General features: G+C 40.0%; 1 protein-coding gene across 11 annotated transcripts in view; it reads left to right on the plus strand.

Annotated features, from left to right (window-relative positions):
- Positions 1-16,079, plus strand: part of MLIP (muscular LMNA interacting protein) — a 133,241-nt gene that overhangs the window by 19,613 nt on the left and 97,549 nt on the right. For 5 of the 11 annotated variants that reach the window (XM_030267353.4, XM_030267354.4, XM_030267356.4 and 2 more), the window contains exon 1: positions 14,438-14,615. In XM_030267353.4, coding sequence (XP_030123213.4) covers positions 14,544-14,615 — 72 coding nt within the window. In that variant the 5' untranslated portion in view covers positions 14,438-14,543. Of the gene's footprint in view, positions 1-7,486; positions 10,773-14,433; positions 14,616-16,079 lie in introns of those variants that run through there. The other 6 variants (XM_030267357.4, XM_072926450.1, XM_030267358.4 and 3 more) reach the window with 4 other exon arrangements.

A 16,079-nucleotide genomic window follows, 5' to 3' on the forward strand; every position in this document is an offset into this window, starting at 1 on the left:
GTGCACAGTGTTGGAACAGCAACAGGGAAGAAGGATGGGCTGGTGGGGTAGCCCCTTCTCAGGGCTCTCACCAGGCTGCTGCACACAAAACTGAGGCAGCACTTCCAAAAGCTTGGTGCCAAAGCTCCTCTCTCTTGCTTGAAGGGCAAGGATGAACTAAATTATGTGCTGCCCTCTCCCAGCCCCAAGCAACAAAAGGTGTTGTCATGAGCTGGTTGCTCCCTGAGTGCAGCAGCATAGGTCACACAGACTTCCTTGTGCAGAGTTCTTCAGTAGCCAGGTGTAATGAGGTGCTTCATCCATGCCCCATCAAAGATTTATCTTCCCCAGAGTGCAGAAGAGGTTTATAGCTCTCTCCCCATCCGGCTTTACAATTTCTGGGGTTTGGCCAGAGGTCAAACACAGCAGTGAAATAGCATTGTAAAGTGCTGGGGGAAAGGGATGCAGCCAGGGATTTCTACGAGCAGGAGAGTTGAGGGTACACCATAAAACACATGCTTATTGAAACATCCCTGATATGCTGTGAAAGGGGAGCTGTGTTGAACGCCTGGACGTGGTTTCCAGATTCATGTGCATCAGCTGGGTTCTGCCCCACGCCCCTTGACCCTGCCCCAGCTGTGTCCAGCTGCTGTGCCCGCTCCCGCCTGCAGGTGGGACTGCTTGTGAGTAATGAACTCACAGGGAACTAACTGGATCTCTTTCTCTCTCTTTGACTTGTATTTACTTGTTTCTTTTTGGGAGGAAGGTTGTTTTTTTTCTATTGCTGCTGACATTACTTCAATTAAGAATGCCATTGGATTTGTTGTGAACTGTGCAGCTCAGATCTGCTCCTTCTCTGCTGTTCTGTTGCATGCATTTTTGCATCTTCTTTTAAAAAATTTTATTTAAAAGTCCAACTGTGTAATATTATTTTTTAGGCATGAGTAAATGCCCTACTTTACTAAATTTGATTTAGACAGTTTCTTCTGTGAATACAGTCATTATCAAATGTGATCTTTTGCATCTAGCAAAGGACTGTTTTCATTGTTTAGTGAGAAGTCTAAATTTCCTGTTCAGGTCTAAAAAACTACTTCCATCCCCAGCGATGACAAAACAGGTATGACTAAGTATAAAATCAAAACATTATTCATTAGGTTTACATAAACCCCTGCACATGCTCTCAGCTGTGTTGATAAATTTGTTTTCCCCTATTTTCCTCAGTTAAGGGTACCATCCTTAGCCCTGAAGCCAGTGCAGATCAGCTGTAAAGTCAAATTTCAAAAATATTCATGATTTAAATACAAATTTCAATATGAGCAGAGCTAGGCAGGCATTCATATTACAGGTATTTTCTAGCTGGGAATATTTTCTTTTAAAACTTACCTGTTTGAACTAGAGTTAAAAGTATGTCTGGTTTTCTTCCTAGTAAAGGTCAATCCAAATTCTTTTTTCCTGCCCTTATTCCATCAAACTTTGGCCTTTCATGTGTCATTTCACTTTCTGATTTGTAGCCTCTGGCCCCAGCAGCTGGCCTTGCTGCAGCTGTGACTTGCCCTGTCGCTGCTGTCTATGCCTTTGATGAGAAGCTTGGGTTGTAGCTGTGACTGTTGCCTTGAGAACTTCCCTCTCTGGCTAATATTGGAGTATGGACCTGTGGGCTGGGAGAGGCCAGGGGAAGGGAAAGCCTTCTAAAAGAAAAACAAAATGATGGGGTTTGTTCTGTTCAGTTTTAGTTTTGAAAAAATTATAAAAAGACGTCATGAGCCATCTTTTATGGACTGTTCTGCAATGTTCTGGACAGATACTTTGATTAGAAGTAGGTAAGGAAAGCACATGTGTGTATCTGGAAGTTAAAAATTATTGATGTTAACCTGTTGGCAAGACATCTCATTTATCATGTTTTATTTTAAAAACTGCTTTCAAGCATTATAGCTAGTTAATGAAAGACTTTTTGCAGCCAACACTGCAGGTGAATTGCCCCAAGTTGTTTAGATATCTTTATTTTACTTCTTGCAGAGGACCAGGAGTGCACTGGCAGCCCCCTATCTGTGCTCCAGTTGAAGGACTCCAAGTTTCAATGTAGGCTGTTAATCCCATTAAATGAGAGTGTCTGAAATAATTTGATTTTTAGGTATGTGTGATTCAAGCAAAACTGATATTTTTTTTTTTTTTTTTTTTTTTTGTCTAGAAAGTCTTAGTGGTTATATTAAAAAAAAAAAAAAAAAGACACAAACAAGGTAATGGAAGAAGTTTCCACAGTGAGCCCACTGGTTTGCTACAGGACATGTCCATTTTGAAGTTTACTTTTTAGGCACTGAAAATGTAATTTCAGGGGAAAATGGAAAAATAGTAACTTGTTTCAAGTAATTAATGATGCATTTTTCTGAAAAAGTATTCTATATATTTTGACAATTTGAGATTGAATAGTAGTTCCAATATTATTTAAATAACTATATTTAAAGCATGATGATGGAAAGTGAGTAGGAGGACTTTGCAATTTCAACAGAAGAATTTTAAACAAGTTCAAACACTGCTGAGTAACTACCAGTGGAGAAAACAAAGGAATAACAGAAAATCTAGATAATTTGTCCTCCTACACTGGCATTTTTTTTTTTTTTTTGCAGAATTATCTGTAGAAGATGGAAGTTTCACACCTTCCCACATGCATTAGACAAGCAACTAAGGTGCCTGTACTGGAAGGGTTTTCATTATTGCCATCCTAAATGTCTCTGTGTTGCCCTGTCTGTAATGGCAGTGGAAATGGTGTGTTTCCTCTTTGCTGTGCCATTTTTTCATGTAGGAAATCTGTTCTCCTACCTTCCCTTAATCATGCTGCCCCAGGAAATGTACATTCAAATAGAAATAGTCAAGAAAAGCTCTAAGAGCAAAGCTTGTCTATTTAATAGGGTAATGCTGAGGTCAGTGAAGATAAGCAGGGAAATAAGAGAGTGAAGGTAAAGTCCAGGATTCTGGGAAGAGAAGCACTGGGTTTGGAAAAAGGATATAACAAAACATAATGCAAGTTTAGAGTTGTTGAGTTTTGTTACTTTCTTTTGTTTGTGGTTTGTTTTGTTGTTGTTGTTGTATTTTGATTTAACAAAACTGAAAGACTAAAGGAAGCTAATAAAGCTTATATTGTGATGTTCCTGGAGCTTGGGTGAATGTGAAGGCAGTGATAGAGAGTGCTGGGTTCTTCGGGGAGGGTTAGGTGAAAATAATTAGGCCACTGTGGTTAGAAGTGTGATGTGTGTTTCTTACATCCATTCTGTGTTGGTTTTGGCTTATAGAGGAGCTTAATCGCTAACTTTTGCTGCAAGGAGAGAGATTAGAGGCCTGAGCCTCTTTTTATTGAATTAGATCTTGTACAAATGCATGCTCAACACTTAGTTGCATTTGCAATTGCATAAGTGGCAACATGCTCAGCTGAGAGTTGTTTTTTCATTGGTACCCATGATTCAGATTTGAGGAAATGGGCTCCTCAGCACCCTGTCATGGAGAGAGGCACAGAGGAGGATGACTGGCTGCAGGGGAAGGAGCAGCCATGGTTTAGGGACAGTAGTGGCATAGGTTCACCTGGGGTTCCAGAGGGAGAGTAGGCAGGGAGATGTGCAGAAAGCAGAGGGGCAGAGATACAGCTGCACTTGGACCGGGACCTCTGATTTGTCAGAAGGAGTTGACAGAAAGTCTCCAAAGCAGCGTGAATCAGAGTCTGTGTGAGCTTTCACCTGCCTGGAGAGGCACAGAGGGGCTGCTGTGGATCAGACCTGAGCCCACTCTTCTCTTGGGAGTGCAGGTTTCCAGCCTTTGCAGTGCTTCTGGGCTGAAACACAGTTCAGCCTCTGCTGTAGAAAATTGCTTGTTCATTTAGTGCTGCTTCCTCTTTACCTGCAGCAACATGAAAGATTAGATGTAAGACTTCCCCAACACCATCTGTTTTTTGGAGCAGTTAACACAATCACCTCAGAAATGTTGAGGGAGCACTTTTCATCAATTAAATTTATTTTATAATTTTCAGACCTAATTCCATAGTAATATTTGATAGATAGTATGCAAGCAGTCATGAAATGTTTGAATAAAATCTCTTTTGAGAATTAGTTTTGGTTCTTTGGAAACTGGGGAGTTGGAACCATGCTGAAAAAGAGTACTTAAAAAACTGACATTCAAAATGGCTAAGGTCTTTTCTTCAAAATGACAAATAGGTACTGGTGACTCTGCACTGCTAATGAAATACATGTCAGTCATGGGGAGGTGTGCATGTATCTATTTTTGAACAGCACAGTACACAAAGAAAGGTCTTCCCTGAGCTTTCAACTAACAGCTCAATGAAATGCAAAGCCTGGTCCTAGATATGACTGTAGGTAACTTAGAGGATGGACTTCAGTGTTTCTTGAGGTGTCAGAATTTCATTATGTGACCTGGTAAAGCACCTGTATGTATAGGTATGCATTTGCTGTACTGCAAAGCTGCTCGCTGTTGTTAAGCAAGAAGCATCTTTCAGCAAAGAACAGAACCATCCAGTGCAAGGAAAGCTTATAAAGTATGTCATGTGTGCATGACAAAAGCACATCTTCCCAGGAGCTGTAGCTTTGCCAGTGCTTAGGATCTTATATATGTTATTTAAAGCTTCCAGAAATATGCCCTTCTTAATTTAAGCAGAAGAAAAAGAAGGGGGGGTGGGGGGGGAAGGTGTATAACTGGGCACTCAGTATACCAGGGTATACACTAAATTTACACATGGTTTTAAAATTCGTTTACATATACCAGGGGTGAGATTCAGCTCTGGATTGATACCTGCACTTTGGTGTCTATGTGTAGTGTGCTGTGAGCCAAGGGGAGCTGGACCTAATGTCAGGGGAGCCTGGGGAATAATTTATTTTACTTCAATGTAGAAACCTCCTGGCTGAAAGTACAACAGCCACAAAGCATCTATATGGTTGTGTCATTTCCTAAATCAAATAATGTACAGCAAGAAAATAATATATAAACTATTGAATCGTGTGATGTCAACATTAAATGTTCTCATGAGGTAGAAGTAGCTGATAAATAAGAAGTTCTAACTTTCTTGAAAATTTTCATACTGCTAGTAAGATGGCTACTTTATTTATTACACATTATCTTCTTACCTGTTTATTAGATACATTAGCTCACCCTTATATGTTTTCATTACATGTTAAACCTTTTTTGGAAAGCAGTAAAAAGTAGGATGATTTTGTGCATCAGAGTGAAATTTGTAATAATCCATTCATTGATAAGAACAATTACTGATACATTATATGACTATACATCAAGAGCCTGACACTCTTTTCTTTCCTAAGTTACTGTATTTAAATTAATTTTAAAACATTGCTTAATATGATTGATATGACTTAATATGATTCTCAAAGAACACAAAGTTCTTCTCCAAAAAAATCATGAATCAAAGCCATGTATGCATATTTTACTGACAAATTTAAACATTTATATTTTCTCTTACTGTTTTCCTTAAATATGTTCTGTGTAGTAAAGAAGCTGAAATATGCAATTTTTCCAAGATCAATAACTGATATGATTTATGGTTCTTAATTAATCCTTTATTGCTTTCAGGGGAATGAATTGAATGAATTATGAAGTTAAATTAATTTTTCATATTTACTTGTCTTTACTTTAAAAAAAAATCTTAATCTTTTTTTCACCTAGAGAAGTTTTTTTTAAAGATTAGCTAATGAGAGGAAAGGGTAATTTATCCTAATTTTGCTGTATCGATGGCTTTTTGGCATAAAACAAAAAATGAAAGGAGGACCGAGGGGAATCATGCTTTATTGGAAGTGGTAAGAAACAAAGGATAAGGAAAAGTCTGAGGTACTTAGTGCCTTCTTTGCCTCAGTGTTCAATAGCACGATCAGTTGTTCTCTGGGTGCCAGTCCCCTAAGCTGTAACACAAGGATAGGGAGTAGAATGAAAGCCCCATAATCCAAGGGGAAATGTTCAACACCTGTTGCACAGCTTAGACACACACAAGTCCATGGGGCCAGATGGAATTCACCCAGGGGTACTGAGAGAGCTGGAAGTGCTCACCGAGCCCCTTTCATCATCTCTTGGCAGTCCTGGCTAACTGGGAAGGTCTCAGCTGACTGGAAGTTGGCAAATGTGATTCCCGTCTAGAAGAGGGGCTGGAAGGAGGATCCAAAAACTTCAACTTGACTGGCCTAATCTTCTATGACAAAGTGACCCACTTAGATGTTGTCGACCTAGAATTTAGTAAAGCCTTTGACTTAATTTCTCAGAGCATTCTCCTGGAGAATCTGGCTGCTGATGGTTTGGACAGGAGCACTGTTGCTGGGTGAAAAACTGGCTGGATGTCCAGGCCCAGAGGATGGTGATGAATTCAGCTGGTGGCTGGTCACTGGTGGTGTTTCCCAGGACTCAGTACAGGGGCCAGTCCTCTTTAACATCTTCATCAATGATCTGGATGACGGAACTGAGTGCACCCTCACTAGGTTTGCTGGTGACACCAGGCTGGGTGGCAGTGTTCTGGAGGGCAGGAAGGCTTAGCAGAGGGATTTGGACAGGCTGGATTGATGGTCTAAGGCCAGTTGTGTGAAGTTCAATGATGCCAAGAGTCGGGTTCTGCCCTTCAGTCACAACAGCCCCATGCAGAGCTTCAGGCTGGGGGAAGAGTGGAAAAGGAGGGGCTGGGGGCTGGCTGCCCTGTGGAAAAGGACCTGGGGGTGTTGGACTTCAGCTGACTGATTACGAACCAGTGTATGTCCATGTGGCCAAGATACAGGCCAAGTGGCATCCTGGCCTGTGTCAGCAATAGTGAGGCCAGCAGGACCAGGGCAGGGATTGTCCCCCTGTGCTCAGCACTGCTGAGGCCGCACCTCCAGTGCTGGGTCCAGTTCTGGGCCCCTCACAATGAGAAAGACACTGAGGGGCTGCAGTGAGTCCAGGGAAGGGCAGTGGAGCTGGGGAAGGTCTGCAGCACAGGTCCTGTGAGGAGCAGCTGAGGGAGCTGGGGGTGTTTAGCCTGGAGAAGAAGAGACTCAGAGGAGACCTCATTACTGTCTACAGCTGCCTGAAAGGAGACTGTAAAAAGTTGAAGTTTTGTCTCTTCTGCCATGTAAGAAGTGACAGGGCAAGAGGAGATGATCTGAACTTGTGCCAGGGTAGGTATATACTGGATATTAGAAAAAAAGTTTTTATAGAAAGGGTGTTTGAGCATTGGAGCACATTGCCCAGGGAAGTGGCTGAGTCACCATCCCTGGAGGTATTTAAAAGACATGTAGTTGTGGCACTTAAGAATGTGGTTTAGTGGTGGACTTGGCAGTGCTGGGTTAGTAGTGGACTTGATGATGTTAAAGGTCTTTTCCAACCTAAACAATTCTATTCTATGATTCGCTATGGTGTTACACCTCTCACATAGTTTTCTTACCACCTGTTTCCCCTGTCCCTTTAAAATATTCCTATTAAACACTTTCATGCTTTTGATTTGATTTTTTTCTCTGAAATCTTTCACATCTTGCTGAAGATACCTCGGATAATCCTCACACGCCCTTCCACTTCTGATGAAGATGCCGACCAGTTGCCCCCAGACCCTGAAGACTTTGAGCCCGAGGAGCCTGACAGCGCAGAAGGTCATGGCTATTCAGACTGTCTGAGCAGTGCTTTTTATCCTCCCTAATAAAGTACTTTTACGGCAGGAGTTCATGGGTGGTTTTCTTTCCCATTGTTTGATTACATTTAATGTAGGACTTGAACCGCTATGCCTTATTTATAGTGAAAATGGAGGATGGATTGGTGAGGAGAACCCTCTTTGTATTTCTTTGCCTTGAACTTCCTTCAGCAAGAACTTGTGAACCTGGAATGAAATGCACTGGGTCAAGTTATGTGAATGTTACCACATGTTTCAGTAGCCACTTGTAAAGTTACCCTGAAGCACCTAAATGTAATGGAGAAAAAAGCAGGTGATTTTTATTCAGAAGGTACTTCACCCATTTGGAAACACATTGAAACCAACTGTATAGTTGTGTGGGATTTTTTAAATATTGTGTCCATGTTCTGTCTATACAGCCCATCCTTCTATCTTTCCCCAGGTTCCTTTGATTTGTCCCTTTTAATGTCATTTTCTATGAGAATTTAAAAAAAAAATCTGTCTTTTAAATAGTCCTGTTTTTTTTTACCCTCTGAGAAATGTTATCTGTGTTGGAATTCTGTATCTCATTCCATTGTAATAAAGAGCAGTTTCTCCAGTTATATCAGTAATGTGAATGTATATCAGATTGGAACAGGACCTGTAAGTTGTATTGTATTAAATCCAAATGCAGGAGGCAGCTTATGCAACCATGTACCTGAGAGTGAAGTGAAAAGCAATTTCTTATGCATGAGGAACTGTCTGAAATTTACTTGTTTCCCCTGACTTGCATATAGCAGAACACTTCTAATTTGCCTTACTGCAGTATGCCTGTATTTCATGTATATATGTGTGTGTGTGTGTGTGTGTGTCTGTGTGTGAGGTAAGCATTTAAGAGCAAATTGTCCTGTACAGGAGTTTTCAATCCTTTAATTCTCCTCACTACTATTCAGTGCATTGGTTTCTAATGCATTTTTAGCTGTTTAAGAAGAACTGTTTGGGACTGTTCTTTTTTTTGGGGTTCCACGGTGCTGCCTTAACTCAGAGGTGGGGTCTGGCCCTGCTAGAATGCCATGACTTTCTTTTCATGTACATAGAGTGCATTGATGGTTTTTATGATGTTTGTACATTTATTTTCCTGTAAATGTGATATAGCACAACTCAGTAACCTGATAAATTCTCATATTTTATTCACATTCTTGAGAAAGATTTCTCAGGTGATCATTCATATATAACTTCAATGAATGCTTTTACAGAAAGTTCCCAAGAGGGTATGGCTTTCACAAAAAGAACAATATCTCCTACTTACAAAAGGAATATTTTATTTTGAAAAGATGGATTTGCGCTAACAGTATGATATCAAGTCAGTGGCATCCACTTTGTTTCTTCATTATCTTGTACATCTGCATTTTAATTGATAGCAATAGGAATATTAAGCTAACTTCATTCATTTGCAATATGAACATTATCTTAGAATCTGCTACGACTGTAATATTAAAAACTGTATAATGTGCGTAAGCATAGGCTTAAATGATATCGATAAATGAAATTTTATTTAAAATATTTGTTTCCCATCTCTTTTCTTCCTCCAAACTATACAGGGTTCTTCCACCATGACTCAATGTTTGATCAAGGCATGTTGCAAAATTACCAGTCTCAGAACCTACAAATGCTTTGGCACTCCAGCGAGTAATGTACCATTTACTACTACTTTGTGCAAAAAAACCCACAGACCTTCAGCTGTTATAAGTCAGCCTTAGATTGCAGAACAAGTTGTAGTTGAAAGCTAGTACAATAAGAATTCTGTTGAGAACTTAGTATTTTCTTCCTTTTTACTTCACATGCACAAGTGTTTGGTTTATATTTTCCATTAGATCTTGGAAATCAAAACATTTGCTATCAAAAATGACAAACTTTTAACCAAATGCTGTTGCCATTCAGATAAGTTTTAAACACTGAGATTTTTATCTGTCCTTCACTGATTTTCAAGGCAAATTTCATATTGCAGTTTTGAAAATTTTGCTGTGAGTATAAACTTACTGTGGTATCACTCTCTATGGACATGCAGCTCTACAAAATAAATTGAAGCCTATGCTTATTCAAGCTTTTATTAAGGAAAAAAAAAAATCAGTGGCAGTTAATTGTGTTTTGCCCTTGCTCTGTATAAGAGGGGCAGAGGCAAATGTCAGATGCTGGTGTCCTTATCAGCACTGAGTAAAGTCTCTTGAGGTTTGGCTGTTTGATAAGAATGGGCAGAGACAGAAGGTGGAGAGAGTCGATGGGAGTTGGTCTGTTAATGACAGCTCATATCCTGTATCCTCATTTCCTGCTGACCTGGGGGGTGACTAGAAAAAGCTACTGTCTGGCTATGGACTGCTTGTTTTCTGTGGGGAATGGGCTTCTCCTCATTCTCAGCTGCCACATAATTTAAAAGATAGCTATGTAGGTATATAATGATTTATTAATGTATTTCATTAGCCCCATCTCATTATTGTTGCATCCATTACTGTGGAGGAAGGCATGGCAAACAGTACCAATCAATATAGGAGGGAAGATTTTTTCTTTGTGTAACTAATCTATTGATGTATATTTTACAGCCCAGGATAATTTGATTTGTTGGGATGTAGCAGTAATATTCAGGGACATCATCTATATAGCTGAAACAATGGATATCTGACAGAAAAGAAGTCTGTTATTCCATTCCTATCTGTACTTCTGGTGGACAGTTAGATGTAGGACCTTGCCAGCACAAGGATAGTCCACTTTAAAACCATTAACTTAAAAGACCTGCAAAGAGAAGAATGCATGTACAGCTTCCATGGACTGCCATGTCAGAAAAGGACCTGAGCTCTTGGAATCAATTTACTGTAATGTTGAAATAACCTTCCTTGTTTTCATCCTCAAACATAAATAAACTTCTCCCTTTGGAGAAAATTTGACAAGGAGCCTTCTGCTCTCTGTACATGACATGTAGGACTGCTCCCTCACACACAAGGCAGAGACTTGTGGTGCCTGTGCTGTTTTCCTTTTTCCACGCCTGCAATCTCCTGCTCTGTGAGTGTTTGCAGAGCCAGCGGGGTGGACCAGGGAGTGACAGCAGCAGCTGTCGGGTGCTGCCGCAGGAATGTGGACCCATCTCTCCTAAGGATCAGCTTCCCACCCTTGGCTCCTGGCTGCCTGGAAGGTAAGCCTGCTTCATGTGCTGTCTCTGTAGCTCTGTCATGCTCCTCGTTTCTGCAGGGATCCTGCCATGGAATACCAGCTAGAAATGCTGCTGGGGTTCTGTCTCCCAGGCATGTGCGTGTGACCTTGGGTGTGTATGACCTGGGGTAACACAGGGAACGCTTGCTGGCAGGGCACGATGGGGCCGAGAGAAGGGTGAGCACCAGAAATAACCCGGAAAGCTCAGTTTGTGCCATCTGCTGGACTGGCAGCTACTGAGGCACTCCACTGAATTTAGTGCTTGCTCCTTTCAGCTTTTTGATTGAAGTGTGGGACAGAAATGCTCTCCACGTTAGAGCTTTAAATATCACTGTAAGAGTAATTTCTGTATTAGGATTTTTAACTGATAAATGTGACTTAAGTTGATATTTTCAACCGAGTAAATTCTCATTGACCACATCAGGGGTGGAATTAATACTTCTGTTGAATTCTTATGATGTGGCAAATAAAAGCTACAGGCTTAGGAGAGCAGTAGTTCAGATGTGTGATGTGTGGTGCAGCCACTGGCTGGCAGCCCTGGGCTACTGCTGAGCCAGGCTGAAAATGAAAATGTGCAAATTTAAAGAATTACAGGAGCCACAAGAGTGGAAACACAGCTGGGAGTGACACACAAACTTCATGATTGCATCACAAGCATTTATTTATTCGCTTCCTTCTCCAGGAACAGCAGATCAAATGAGCACAGAAAACACTTCTGTTTAAGTGCCTTATTTACACAATACTGTTATTTTGGATATTCAGCACTTGCATCTTACAAGAAAGCCCCCAGTCCTCTCCTCCATCAGCTTCTTCTCTTGGCCTCTTGTTTCTCTTCTGCTCTGAGAAGAGAAACTGGTGTCAAGAGATGAGTAACTGTAATAAAAAGAAGCAATTGGAAATAGCACAGTAATTTAGGCAATGTCTACAACATGCTTTTTACTTAGCACCTGTTTGCTCTGCTTCCCCTTGTGAAATAAAACAGGAAATATACAGTTACTAAGAGTGTTTCAGAAAGTTCTTGGAGTAGAATAACCATTATTTCTCTGAAGGAATAATAAATGTACACTCGTAATTATATAAAACCAAATTCTCAGATGGTGAGGATCATGGTCTTTCCTCAGGTTTGATGATGAAATGCCATGCTGAGCAAGGTATGGAAGATAATAAGGTGATGTCAGCTTTTCTATGCTATCTCCAAGGTCCTTATATAATAACATTCAGGCTACAGAAGAGCTCTACATCCAGTGTTTCCTGGGCTCCTTGATTTTAGTGTGAAGTTTGGTGTCATATTCTCTTGAATTCATAGCCTCTTTTTTCACATTCCCATCTCCAACGTAGTTTGCTCCAAGTGCCTTGCAGTTGCACAGTCAGCAGCATGATGCATCCAGAATATAAATTTCTATTAATGAGAAGTGGAGATTCTCAAATGAATGCTTTAGATGCTGTTACAAGAATGTTAATGGGAAACCCACTTGTGAAACTATATACTCTTATCACTATCTTATGTTAAAATTATTGAGTACAGTTCACTCCATAATCAATTGCTTGTGTCTTTCTGTAGTGATTGTTTTTGATATCAAAGGGTGAGCTGACACATGAAACCAGTATTAGACCCTGCAAGTAAAGACTATAAACATATTTAAATATTAAATTTTAGGGTAGTTAGGATGAGTGCTAAGTTACATGCAACATAAACACCAGATAAAAATCTGCATTGCTTGCTTATATGCACCTCAAGTCTGTAAGGACAACAAGGATATGTGTTCCCCAGCCCAAGGAGGAGGTGACTCCCCTGGGAGCCACTGTTTGGAAGCCTGCTGACATCCAGGATCTCCCAGCTATCAGAGGGACAGGGCTGGGAGGGCACCAAGCCCTGCAGGTGAATGAGCCCAGCTGAGGTTCTCCCGTCCTTGTCTGTCAATTAAAACCATTGCAAATTGACAGATTAAGGGGACTGGAGGGGCTTCAGGTTCTTCACCTGCACTGCAGGAATGGTCAGGAATGTAAGCAGCAGCATAGAGCAAGCTGCTGTTTGGAACCCACTGAAGACCTCCTTTGAGGTCTTTAAGTGGTGCAAAGCCACTATGAAGTCCCTTGCCACAAGTCTCAGCCTCACAAAAAAGTTTATGGAGATATGAACTTATTACTGTTTGCCTTCCCACTGAAGAGTTGAGAATTGCAACTTTCTTCTGGATTATGTCACTTACTCTTGCTCCTTTTGTCCCGGCAATTCCAGGAGACACAGTGGGGTGTATTTTTATGTCATGACATCAAGCTCATATTTATTCCCTCTGCTACAGCAGCCTTTGCAGATTTGACTGGTTCTTTGCATTTGCCTTGCCATATCTACTCTTATGATGGCTGTCTTGCATGTCTAAAGACACAGGTAAAAGAAAGGCTAAAGAAAACAATTGTCACTGAAGTAACTTTTTGTTTGTTCTGAAGAATGTTTCAGAATAGGAACAGTCTAAGGTTTTATTAGCTTTTCATATATAAGGTATATAGACCATTGGGAGATGACTGGCTACTTTTTCTTCCTATTCAAGGCTCTAAAGATCACATGAGTATAGCGTGTCTAAAGAAACATGCGGAAAGGAGTGTGCCTAGTTAGTGCTCTTGAAAAATGATAGCTGAAAAATGGTTCAATATTTATTTATTTATTTATCCTATCTGGTTTTCTATTTTATGAGAGTCTTTTTTTAGCAGTGTGTTGACAGGAAGAGGTGGAAAGGATGTATGTTTACTGGAGAATTAGTGAGATTCTTAAACAGCCAGCTTTAGAGCATGTCTAATGAACCACAGATTACCAGAGAGCACATTCTTGTTTAACAGTAGGAAATATTTTCTGTGTTACTGTGTCTTCATGCTTCCCCTTCACATGCAGAGCCAGCCTTGTATGTGAATCACACCCTAGGCAACACGAGCCCAGTAGATGTGGCAGCAGAAGGGTGTGTTGTAAACCTTGGCACCATCAGCAGAGCTGCTGAGAGGTTCCTCCAGCCCTGCAGTTTCTAATATTGGCCTCCTGACTTTATCACTGTCAACCAGAGCCAGGTTATTCTTCAACAGTCAACAAACCCCACAACCACCCTGGGACGGCTGTCAGCTCCATGTTAGTTGTTCACTGGTCATTTCTTCACAGTGCTTGCTGTAAGTTTAGCAATTCCTCCTGCATTTCAAAATGCAAGATATCATTGTGATATTAGGATAGGAGAGTACTCTCTGCTTGAGGGAATGTGGGGATAGTTCCGTCCCAAACACTCAACAGGGGAAAGACCAATAGTTATGGTAAACCACTGTTTTAATGTGCTTTTCTCTACACTTTTGTCTTGACATAGCACATGTGGTGCCAGTGAATTATATTCATTGTTTTGCTTGCTTAGTAATCTCTGTGAACTGAGTTAATGCTACTGAGACATAGCTATTAATTTTATGGACTTTTTTCATATGAGCTTTTGGGATAGAGGGGAAAAATGAGAGAGTGAATGGAGCTGGTAACCAAAATCCATCCTGAACAATCTGCTGTGATACCAAACCAATGTTTATTGTTATCAGAGGCAGCTGTCTGCCCTCTCTCCACACTTCTATTTGTGGATTTTCAATGGCTATAAATGGAAACACACGCTGACCAGAAATCACCACAGTGCTCCTGACACTTTTCTGTCCTGACTCCAAAAGTACAGGGATATCTAACATGTAGTCAGGTTGAATCACTTCTGCTCAGGATATTAGGTGATTTTTATTCCTCTGGGAAATGGAGCTAGGAAAACATGAAAGCAATGAAAATAAAGCCTCAGGAAGAGAAACATTAGAGGAAAAGCAAATGGTAAGATATGTTGAGAAATGTTGATATTTTAAATTTTTTAAAATGTAATTATAAGCAGGAAAATAAATAATTCATTGTACTTTATAGGAGTATTTCCTGGCTTCCTTTAACCACTGACCTTGCAGATTAAAACTTCATTCATGTATATTAAATTAATTAAGACAGTGCATTTCAGTGGAAATTATGGAAATTTGTGAATTCATTTTGTGTGCATGTGAAATGCAAAATCTGAAATCTGGTTAAACTTTTTTGTCATAATCTAAACTGATAGCTAATATCAGTGGTTTTCATGTATTTTTCTTAAGGGACAATATATTTACACATTATGTTCCATAACTTTGGACCAATAAATGGCAGAAGAAATTGTTTGTATCTGGAATGGGTCTGAAACTTCCTGAAAAAAGGTGTGACCAAAACAAATTATTAAGAGAAAGTGAAAACAGTCAAAACACAGCTTATTCCTAATTAGCTGAGGCTTGCAATGCAATTTATAATTTGCCTTGCACTAATGAGGTTTTTTCCCTTGATAACACAAAAAAGGCAGTTTATTCTTGGCTTTGCAAAGCTGTGAAGAAAAGTGGTCATCACTCTTACTAAGAAACAAATTAGCACTGAATTTTTTAGCACTTAAATGGTGGTGTTGCATTGATTTGGTTTTGTAGTGGGCCGACTTTTACTCCTGTTTAATCACAATGTTGGCCTCTACCATCCTCAGTTAAATTAGTTTTGGCAAGCTTGTGTGTTAGTTAACAGTTTTCAATATCACTTAACCAAGGCGAGGTGCATTGGATAGGAAATAAGGAAATCACTGAAACTGAAAGTAATGACTTGGTCTTATAGTACTTTTTCTTTAAAAAAGCAGTATTTATCTAAAGAGTAATATGTGAAAGAGTATTGCTACAGCTTCATTGCTTAAGCTCTAATGGGAATATTATTTATTGTTTTAATTGTTCATTTTCTCAATGAATGAATTAATTCTTTACAGTGTTTATAGAAATTTTTAATTTGTGGTTGATATATAAAATATAAGGAAAGCATCAAAATTAAAAACAAGTATAAAATCCACTTGATCTTCAGGAATGGTTTCTAAGAAAACCTTTGACATTTTGTTCTAGCTCATGCAAAGAGAAAATACATAGCAATGTAATCAGCCTGTATGGTTATCTAATTGCAGATCATATCCTCATGCACAAAGAATTGAGCAGCCAACGTTAAGTAAGGCTTTTCTAAAATGCAGAGTGCTTCATTTGGAACACTAATGATCTGCTGTTGACCTTCTTTGTGTGCATCATTTACTAATTTTAAGAACAGCAAATTGGAGCACACAGGGACCCTGCTGATGGGGGCCATGCTAACGGCCATGTCAGGTCACACACTGTTCAGTAGTTTCAAAATTAAGTCGTCCCAACACGTTGAGCTGAGAATGTCCCTTAGCAGTGACAGGTCACATTCTTGTGGGTGCTC

This window comes from Taeniopygia guttata, chromosome 3 (genome assembly GCF_048771995.1).
Source record: "Taeniopygia guttata chromosome 3, bTaeGut7.mat, whole genome shotgun sequence".
Classification (NCBI taxonomy): Eukaryota; Metazoa; Chordata; class Aves; order Passeriformes; family Estrildidae; genus Taeniopygia; species Taeniopygia guttata.